This window comes from Diaporthe batatas (genome assembly GCF_019321695.1).
Source record: "Diaporthe batatas strain CRI 302-4 chromosome Unknown Contig00010, whole genome shotgun sequence".
Lineage (NCBI taxonomy): Eukaryota > Fungi > Ascomycota > Sordariomycetes > Diaporthales > Diaporthaceae > Diaporthe > Diaporthe batatas.
The window spans coordinates 396723-406801 of record NW_025408557.1 but is presented as its reverse complement, the minus strand read 5'-3'; the positions used below and the strand labels follow the sequence as shown (position 1 = coordinate 406801).

The following is a 10079-nucleotide window of genomic DNA, read 5'->3' as shown; positions in this document are numbered from 1 at the left end:
GCCGACCGTTCGAAAAACTTCGAGTCCAGCAGCGAGGCCCGCCCTGGTGCGTGCTAATATTAGGTCCCGAATACCACTATGGCCCGGTGATGGTGGTCTCCGGTCTCCAGTCTCCACGATGCGTTTTCAGAGTCTATGGCCTCGTGGGAAATAGATCAGCTGAAACAAATTCCAGAACAGTCTTCTTTAAGATGTGCTGGCCTAGAAGCACATCTCGCATTGTAGACCTGGGCCCTCGCACTTCCTTCGCGGCGCTAGACTCGGCGCCGGCATAGCTCAAGGCAGCAGAATTCCGGCATGCAAATGCAGGGTGCTAACGAGCAATAGCGCACTTCATCTTCCTACCGTCAGAGTCCCGATTCCCGCCGGCTTGGTCGAACCCAAACTGTCGGCTCCTTGCTTCAGACCTCGAGCGCGCCGAATCTCAGACATTTGCTGCGAGGCCCGTCACGTCTCCGACAGAAGCAATGCCTTTCTATATGGGCAATTCTTCTCCAGAATCACAGAGTCACCAAGGGGAAAATACGCAGGACCTGCATGCACAATGGCATCAGTACTGGGGTCTAGCTCCCCGGCAGCCCACACATCACAAAAGGCGGACAACGGCGTCTCAAGACATGCAGTCCTAGGCACCGACAATCCGGCTCTCTCAGCGTATAGAAATTCGGTTGCCTAATGTGACGTCTCAAAGTGCTTGACCTGGACAATTAGCACTTTCTTGGAACAATGCAAGGCTAGACTGGCGCCCACGTGGATTCCCAGTGGCTGGATGGCGGCTCGACAGCAGAATTGAAGACATCAGGATCATTTGAATGATGGCTGCCAAGAGATCTGGCGACGCTATCCAGCCCGTTCGCGATCTTGACGGCCGCGGCAATGGCAGCCAGCTTGTGCCAATTTGTAATTTGGCTGCTTCCTGATCGGGGCGGTGTGGCTATCTGGCTAGACTACTCCGACCTGATCAGGAGCGACGGGATCTGGACGTCGTGAGTAAAGATGTACATCAACAGCATGTGAGCCGCTGTCAAACGTTGCTGTTGCCAAGTGGGTCGGCCGATGTGATCATAGGTTCGGAACTTGCCTCATAAGAAGAGACAGCGCCGGTGTCCGTCAGTGGCGAAGGAAGGTGACTGCCCCGGGTAACTTGAGGGACTCATGGCGTTTTACGGATCGACATATCTGTCGGGGAACCCACACCCGCAACGGCAACGGAGATATCATCGGAGAAGTCGCAATGGATGTGTAACGTGTAAGAGGCGCCACGTGAGATGTGATGAAGCGAGGCCAGTCTGGTGAGTGATGCAATACTATTCCACTGGATGGTCCCGACCCGGCGCAGCGTCTGAGGATCCATCAAGCCCCGAGACCTTGGTCGTCAATATCTAGCGACACGGGCAAACGAGATCTTGAGGCTGACGGACAAGGTCCACACAGCGCGAGCTGTGCTCGCAGCGGGTCCGAGTGCTCGTACCATGACGATTCCACATCGACCGTGGAACAGTCGGACGGTCGTGATGGTGAGCTCAGGCAGAGAAGGGAGGGAATAAGAGGCCAGTCCAGGGCGAGTGATATATCGGAATCGGTGTCCAGCAGCGAAGAGGCCGAGGGCTGGTCGAGTCTGAGGGCTGACAACTTCACCACGACGCTCTTCTCCGGCACTTCAGACGACCTGTCGGAGAAAACCTGGTGGCTGTTCTGCATGCGTATGCTTGTGCACCTCCTGGTTTTATTACGGGTGGATGACTAACTTGGGTGCTGTACAGTTGCACGCGACCGTGGGACTGATTTTCCGCCCTCGTCAACAGCAGCATCGTTTCAGTAGGTGACGATCCGCCTGAACACGGTCCTGTGACCTGCCGAAGACGTCGTCAGCTCGATGATCAATACTTGATATGCACGGCGCGCGGGATTCTTGCTGACACAGATCAGGTTGCCTATGCCGCCTTGGAGACCTGGCCGCAGCGGGCGTACCTCGTCAGATGTGGATATCACACCAAACACGCCAGAGCACATTCAAGTCCCTCTCCTCCATTTTAAGCAAAATGCCTTCAACTTTATCAAGCAAAATCTCGGGAGTCCATCCAAAGAGACGGGGGAGTCCGTCATGGCAACAATCAGTTGCTTGATGCTCATAGAGGCTGCTTCTTGGGAGGTAAGGATTCCTTTGGTGTGGTTGAGAGCGAATGCCGACTTCGATATCTCATCTAACATCTGTAGACGAACCCGGATGCCCTATCGGCGGTGGTCATGCACCTTAACGGCCTTGTCACCGCGGCAAATCACTATTGTGGTTCGCTGGTCACCGCAGAGCTAACCCTACTGCAAAAGTTCCTGGGAATGTGGGTGAAGATGTTGTGCCTGCATCGACTACACGAGTAATGCTGACCAGAGTTGCGCTACTAGGGCCATCGGTTGTGTCACAAGAGACGACGTGCAGGAGCAGCTGCTGTCGACGGTCAGCAATATCAGCCAACGCACTTTACGCTGCGTGCTGTTCATTGGCCTGTCGCCCAAGCCAGCAGACGCATGGTGGTATACGGACGACCAGAAGTCCGCCAATCCAGCTTGCGAACCCGCCAGCGCCTTGAGAGAGACTCGCGGGCAACAGCAAGATCCGGGATTTGCAAGTGCCCGTATGATCGCGTACATGTACCTCAGCTTGGTGCTCCGGCCTGGCCGCATGAGCAACGAAATCGTCTTGTGCCTCATCGACTCCTTGGGTATAGACCTCGAGGGACTTGTGCAACGCGGGATAACCGACTTTGCCGAGCAAGCATTCTCCTTCTGGAACGTGATGCTCTCTAGCGCTGCCATGGCTAGCCTAACACCATCGTCCGGGCGTGGCCCCGAGAGGTTGGGACGGAAGCAGAGACTGGTTGAGCGGAACATTCGCGATCTCAGCGCGATGCTGCACCTGCAAACATGGCCAGAAGCCGTCAACGTGCTCAAGAAAGTTGCGTATGTCGGGTTCGAGGGCGAGCAAGAGCTCAAAAGCATATGGGAAAGGGCAGTGTCGAATGAAAACCAATATGCCTAGAGACCCCTCCCTGCAGCCAGCCAGACGAGCTTTGCAAGCGGTGCTTCGTTCTCCTGTGTAGACTACTCCGTAGGAGCTTCGCACCCGAGCTGGGTAGCCACCATTTCCTAGAATAGACAGTCTTCAGTTCTGAGAGTATGCCAGCAAGCGAGGTTATCGCTCGATGTGACATCGGGTCGGATCCGACACGAGGGAAGGGTACTGTGTATCGGATATGGGTGGAATATCCAACAACCGAAGCCGTGCAACGTTGCTCGCAACTTCAACCCCCGTCCCCAACAACAACGGTGGTGGACATGGGCAGACAGGACAGGACATTATCTGGACGACTGGACGAGTGTGAAGGTTCAGCCACCCGCAACCGACACGCTCTCCCAGCCACGGAACCACGTAGATCAAGGCCATTCTGGGCTTTGTGATGAAGCCATTGTGCCCACGGTGGCTGATCGTCAGGAGAATTACTCGCACGGGAGCTAGGAAACAGGCTTCTCAAACAGCTAGGCGACGGGCCGGCCATGAAAATCGCTCGCGCATGACCGGTATTGCGCGTCCGGAAATACGGCGGGCGCTTCGTGCACCTAGTAGGTCCTGGGGCTTGCTCCTGGTGGTCTTGCTGTACGGTAGTGTACCACAGTAGCAGAAGTAGCAGAGTGGCCATCTCGCTGGTGATGAGGATGACCCGCCAAGGATGGATGGTCATCAAGAGACGACCAGCATTAACGGCGCATCCCGAGGTTTCCGCACGAGGCGGGCTGGCAGGCTGGCGACAAGCAGCGGTGGGAGAGAAGCCAATCAGGCGAGGGGCTTGGCGTGATAGAGTTGCCCTCTTGCATGGATGCGTTGTCTTCGCTACTGTATGGCCGGCCAGTAGAGAGGCAGCACCAGCCATCCCAACCCCCCCGATGGGGCAATCATTGGCTGGGAAAGCTTCCCGGACCAGACAAGCAGGCAAAGTTGGCTTTGGTGATGAAGCTTGGAGCGTGACGGCCGAGCACATGTCGCAGGAGGATGAGCAGACTGGCAGAGTGTGTGTGAGAGAATGGTGAGAGGGCTCTCAGAGGTCAGAGGAGAGAGGTCCAGAAGGGCCAGAAGGGCGTCAGAGCGCGTCGTCACTCCAACTCAAAAGTGGGCTCGCATGATGCGGCCGACGTGATGGCCCAAGCAGAGCCAGCAGGGCCAGCAGCAGGAAAGTGTGTGTGCATTGCAGCAAGCAGAAGCAGGCCAGCAGCAGACGCAGGCCAGCGTGGGTGCTTGGGAGATGGGGCTGGTCTGCTCGTGACGGGAAATGGGAAATGGGAACTGGGCATGGTCATCATCAATCGAGATGAGCGAGCTGAAGATGGCTGGCAGCAGCAGCTGGACGGGCTGGATGAGCTGGGTGGGAGGGGAAAGGGGCCCTCAAGGAGGGAGGGCTGGGAGATTGATTGGCAGGGGTGCCGTGTCATTCACCACCAGGCTCGCAGGGGTCGAGTCGACCAGAATCAGGGTGCTGCAGCCAGCTCCGTCCAGTGGCAGGTCGCCAGCAGACAGAGGTGGGGCCTGTTTCCTCACGCGAGGGCCCCACCCGCAACTGCCTTTTGCCTTGGTTGTGCCCTGTCCGTGTCGCTGCAAGTTTAAAACCCAAAGCGGCCCCTCTCTGTGCCCAACTTCCCATCGTGCCCCCCTCCTTCTTTTTTCCTCTCCCAACACACACACACCTGAGACTCGCACACCCGCACCCACAGCTTACAGCTCGCTTCCTGAGGCATTACTGCCCAACCAACTCACGACCACGCAGTTCCACACGGTTCCTCCTGCTGATCTCCCGCCGTGTTTTCGCCACTTCTTAACAGCATCCCCCATCTTGTCCTTCTTGCTCGCCCGGGCTTGACTCGCTCCACTATCATCTTGCTACTCAAAACTACTCCTTTTCTCGACCCAAAGGATATCTCTGCTTTGCTTTTTTTGAACACAGCATCGTTCCACAAGGAGAACAGGCCTGTTCTGGGGAACTTTGCCGTTGTACTCGCGCCCCAAGGATTCACGCCTCTTGCCTCCACAGCCGTGGTGCAGAGCAGCAACACACTCAGTTGTTACACACAAGGACCACTCGTGTATCAATCACCTTTGACAAAATTCGTCGGGTGTTGATACATTCAACCCACTGGGATTTTTGAGCAGCCGCTCTGGAGAGGATGACCACCGTTGTCACATCAAACCGTTCGGATACCATGTCCGGATACCACTTGGATAGAAGCGAAGTCCAAAGCCCTTCTAGGTATACTACACTTGATTTTCCTTTGTCTATCCCCTGGGAGGCGTATCTGTGTGCTTCTTGAAAGCCTGTCATGTCTTGAGCCAAGTCTTGTTTTTCAACAACCTTCGGACCTGGACCCACTTAGGCTATTCCCGGACGGACAAGGAGAACCCAAACATACCAGGACTGAGAAACCCACCACAAGGAGCAGCCCGGATCCCAAGGACTTTTCTTACTCTCTCTGGAAGCTTGTTCTGCCAACGGATACTGCAACACCACCAGGATAAGGATGGATCATGATGTTTCTTTGACCCGTTGAAAACCCGGACAACTTTGACACCCAGCGCCTTGGTTCGACTGATATGACTTGCGTAAGTATCACCCTGGATGCGCAGACTGCTACAAACAGATTTTGCCCAGGATCAGTGGATTTTCCTCAGGACCTCTCACAGTTTTGTTTGCTTGCCCCGGATTTCCAAGGCCGATCGGACTTCTCTGTTTACTCGACTCAAGGGCGGTATCCCTTTCATACCGGTGGACGGACCGGCCACTCGTGTCTCCCAGGCCTTACTGGGTGGACTGGACTTTCGTCAGTCGTGGTGAACCGACAGCTCCAAGCCCCTGCGGCTTGGTCTGTTGGAGAACCCCCTGACAACGCAATCTAATCTCGATTGCTGTGCAGCCGCACATGGACTCATCTTCCTCAAGGACACTGCCAAATATCATGGACACTTTCGCTCCCAGGACGCTTCACCAGTCCAGCCACGGACCTTGACCCTTAGGATCATCCTCTTTCTGATTTCTGTTTTGGCCCTGCTGGATGCACGCTGTGCTGCTTTCTCGCGACCACGACTATGTGTCTTTCAACTTTGACGCTTCAAGCTCTGGATGTGACCCGTCTTCAACGTGCCTATCGATGGCCAGGACTTGAAGAACTCGCCTGGATTTCATGTTTTCATCTTATCCGACCCAAGGTTCTCTACGGTACCGGATCCTTCCACTCCGACTTGCCTGGATCAACCGGACCTTGGAACCCGCACCGGCCTGGCCCATCGAGGAGTGCCTCCCAAGTTGGTCTGTAAAAGTCCCCACCTTAAACGACGGCCGTGTGAGCGTAGACACTAACCTGTCGCGACTGCAGGAACAAAGTTGTTGCCAACGATGACATGTCTCTGTTTTTGTTTTTGTTTGCTGTTTTTCTAGTTGAAAAAAAACGGGGTAGTGGAAAAAACAGCACACTAACCTTCCTACCTGCGATCACAGTTACACACAAGCCGGTGTTATGTCTCCAAACTCTTCCGGGATTTTTCCTTTCTCTCAAACAGGACCATCAGCTGATCCTTCGGGATCAGCGTGGGACACTACGACAGTAGAAGGACCACAGAACTTCTTTGCAGACCAAGGAGAAGCCGAGGATTATTCTTTCACAATGGGCCACTTTTCTGCCGGGAAACCACAAACCACTTCTTCCGAGGACTTTCAAGCCACATGGATGCCAGCTCCCACAGCTGCAGGTGAGAAGACTCACAAGGCTGAGCCTATGAGAAGGATCTCCGCACGCGGCCCTGCCAAGAGCCACCGGATCTCGAAGGGTTCTTCGAGCAAGAGCCAGCCAAGGCCTCAGTCAATCATGTCTCAGGGCGCCTCCATGGCGTCGAAATTTGACATCTCAGGTAATGCTGCAAGCACGTTCCAGGATGGGCCACTCGGAAACACCCGTTTGATGGACGTTTCCCAGTATCTCTACCAACAGTCTGCCCCCATGACAACATCGCCGGAGATGGTCACGTCAGGCTTCTACCCCCAGATGGACGGTCTGCCCGTCGCCGGACTGGCGTTCAATGATTTCTCTGTGAACCCTAATGCCATCCCTTTGGACTTCGACACCAGCATGTCTGGTGGGTCGCCCGCACAGTCCTGGGACAACCTGAGCGAGGGCTCCTGCGCCTCGAGGGAGGAAGTCTGGCCGCTGGCCTTGCAACACTCGCCCCTTACGAGTGTCTCCTCCAACTCCCCAGCCCTTCAGTCCCTGGACACTTTCAGCCTGCCCGCCCACGCATCTCAACCCATGATGGCACCAGAGGACCTTGAAGCCAACATGATCCCCACCATGGGAGACGAGCAAGTCTCGATGGCTGGCTGGACTGGTCGCCGAACCGTCGGCGAAGGTGAGTCTGCGCGGGATCATCCACTCTACAAGAATGCGTATCCCAAGGCGGACGGCCTCTTCCACTGCCCGTGGGAGGGACAAGCAAGCTGCAACCACAAGCCCGAGAAGCTCAAGTGCAACTATGAGTAAGTGGAGACGGACCACCGTCAGGTTTCCCGTGACCCCCGTGCTCGAGTACTAACGGTTATGATCGCAGCAAATTCGTGGACTCCCACTTGAAGCCCTACCGCTGCAAGGTCGACTCGTGCGAGAACGCCAGGTTCTCTTCTACTGCGTGTCTCCTCAGGCACGAGCGTGAGGCCCACGCGATGCATGGACACGGAGACAAGCCCTACCTGTGCACCTATGAAGGATGTGACCGAGCCGTTCCTGGCAATGGATTCCCCCGCAACTGGAACCTGCGTGACCACATGCGCCGCGTACACAACGACAATGGGTCCACCCTGGGCGCCCGCTCAGGACCTCCCTCGCCAAGCGGAAGCATCTCGAAGGAGTCGTCCAAGACCAGGAAGAGGAAGAGCGAGCCCACCGGTAAGGCCGTACCTGGCCGCAAGTCCCCCAAGCCGGTCATGGACGCGGAGATGCCCAAGGTCGAGGACGCCTCTATCAAGCTCCGCGGCGAGTGGGCCGAGATCCAGGCTTCCCTTCCTAGTCTGGTTACCTCTTTCCCCCAGGCGGATGACCCCGCGGTCATGGAACACATCAACGCTGTCCGGGACCGTCTGGATGCCATGACAAGGATCCACAAGGACCTGTTTGCCCACAACCACCCAGGCCTCGTCCAGCAGCAATACAACCATTTCGCTCAGCAATCCGGCTGAATGAATTTTGGTCAGTTTATCTTTATATCGTCTTCCCCGGCGAGGGAATCAACATGACATGTATTGAAAGTGATTTCTAACCACACTACTGCAGACGCCAACTGAGGAATTTCCAAACCATAGACTGCAAGTGCAAAGAGCTGTCGACCCCTGGACTGAGCCAGAATGAGGACCTATTCTTCGTCCCCAACACTCCACGAGCCCAGCCGTGTCGAGCGGGAGACGACGCTGGCCTCATACCATCGCGCCCGGGAAGGTTCGCACCATCTTGCGCCAGGCAGGAATTGCCTTCGGGAAATGATGCTGAAGACGCAGCCCATGCTTGAAGCGTCCCCGGACGAGAATGACGCTCCGGGACCATCCCACCAAATTTGACTTCAACGTTCCCTACCAAAGGAAGACGCGCCGAGGACAGCCACCTCAAGGAGCGACCCAGGGAAAGGAATGGAACCTGCCCAGCGCCATCGCAGGCAGTGATTGACCTGCGATTTGATATTGATTGTTGATGCATTGAACACAAAACAACATGGAGAATGAATAATTTGCATTCGAGGATTTCGGTTCATGACGGGCATGTAAACACATAGATCACTTCTTGTATCGAAGGGCGACCTTCGTTGGATGAACAGGACAAAGCACCAGGCAACAGAATCATCTTGTTAGTTTTAGCATTGTTTTCTTTTTTTTTACCCTTATTTTTTCCTTTCTGTCTCATGGGCGTCAGCGAGGTTGCACGTTTGTTTGGTCACTGCTATTTCTGGATGGATACGGGTTAGCGTTGGAACGAAAGAAAAATAAGAAAATTGCGTTGTCGAATTGTCTCCGGTCTCCGGTCGCTCGTCCTCCAAGGCGTGTCTGTCAAGTTCACGTAGTGATGTTGCCACGGGCGTGGTGACCATTCAGGTTTTCGTGTCCGTGTCCGTCCTGCGATCCGACTTCAGGAGGTCCTCGTCGACGGTCAGCAGCACGCGGCGCAATCGTGACCGCACGACGCGCGAGAGACCAGCTTCGCCATCGGTCGGCTGCTCGTAACAGACTGACTGGCGGATGAAGACATGAACACCTTTGCCCGGTTAATCTCGATGAGGAGGTGGGTTGTCGGCCAGGCTCAGGACTCAGAAAACAGCAGCGGCTACTCGGACAGAGAGGCAGATGGGTTAGGTTGGGTGAGCAGCTAAACACAGGCAAGACCTCTTTATAGAAGTCACAAGTGCGTCTGTGTTACGTTTAATTATATCTACCCTATACCTATACCGACTTTCTTTTCCCTTGCCCTCCCTACACCGACTCGGGCCAGGTTCTAAATGGGCAGCGAGCGACTGGAGGGAGGCGGGACGATCACCTCGCCGCCCCCTCCCCAAACCGACCACTCAACTCAACCCCGTCGGGCATGCCCGCTCCGCTGTGCGTCGGCGCTGGCTACTGACTGGTTGGCTGGGTGCCGTGCCCCTTTTGGGCGGGCGGGTGGCAGTCGGGCACCGAAAGGGGTCTGTTCTGTTCTGGCTGTCTGTCTGCCCTCCCGAAGTCCCTTGCTTACTTACTTGCTTGCTTGCTGAACGGGCGGCGTCTCGCCCTCTCGCCCGCACTGGTTTCGTGCCGTCTTGGTTGGGCTGCGAGGAGGGTCGGGCGGGGAGTGAGTGAGTGAGTGTCTTGTTGGACGGGACGTGGTGGATGGATGGATGCGAGCCCAACGTGAGTGAGCACAGGAGCCCAACCCAAGCCTCACCTCGCCTCGCCTCACGCGAGAGAGAGCTCGGGCGCTCCCACCCACTTCACCCGCTTCCCCACCCCACACCCCTTCTTCCCCCCCATTCT

At 55.9% G+C, this 10079-nt stretch overlaps 2 protein-coding genes across 2 annotated transcripts; both read left to right on the top strand.

Moving 5' to 3' along the window:
- Window positions 1–1699: 1699 nt before the first annotated feature.
- Window positions 1700–3037, top strand: KVR01_008841 (uncharacterized protein; the record flags this gene model as incomplete). Its single annotated transcript, XM_044794812.1, has 5 exons — window positions 1700–1703; window positions 1764–1818; window positions 1930–2152; window positions 2218–2339; window positions 2404–3037. The coding sequence occupies 5 exons, from the start codon at window positions 1700–1702 to the stop codon at window positions 3035–3037; spliced, it is 1038 nt and encodes a 345-aa protein (XP_044642608.1).
- Window positions 3038–4727: 1690 nt separating this feature from the next.
- On the top strand, window positions 4728–9394 carry KVR01_008395 (uncharacterized protein). The gene is made up of 4 exons (XM_044790912.1): window positions 4728–5294; window positions 6537–7568; window positions 7640–8274; window positions 8359–9394. The coding sequence occupies exons 1-3, from the start codon at window positions 5212–5214 to the stop codon at window positions 8262–8264; spliced, it is 1740 nt and encodes a 579-aa protein (XP_044642162.1). The 5' UTR covers window positions 4728–5211; the 3' UTR covers window positions 8265–8274; window positions 8359–9394.
- Window positions 9395–10079: the final 685 nt, after the last annotated feature.

Excerpts from the sequence above, each read along its gene's own strand:
- KVR01_008395 (XM_044790912.1), top strand. The coding sequence starts at position 5,212 with ATGACCACCGTTGTCACATCAAACCGTTCGGATACCATGTCCGGATAC. Across the intron at positions 5,295-6,536 it reads GAAGTCCAAAGCCCTTCTAG|TTACACACAAGCCGGTGTTA; the intron begins GTATACTACACT and ends CTGCGATCACAG. Across the intron at positions 7,569-7,639 it reads AAGCTCAAGTGCAACTATGA|CAAATTCGTGGACTCCCACT; the intron begins GTAAGTGGAGAC and ends TTATGATCGCAG.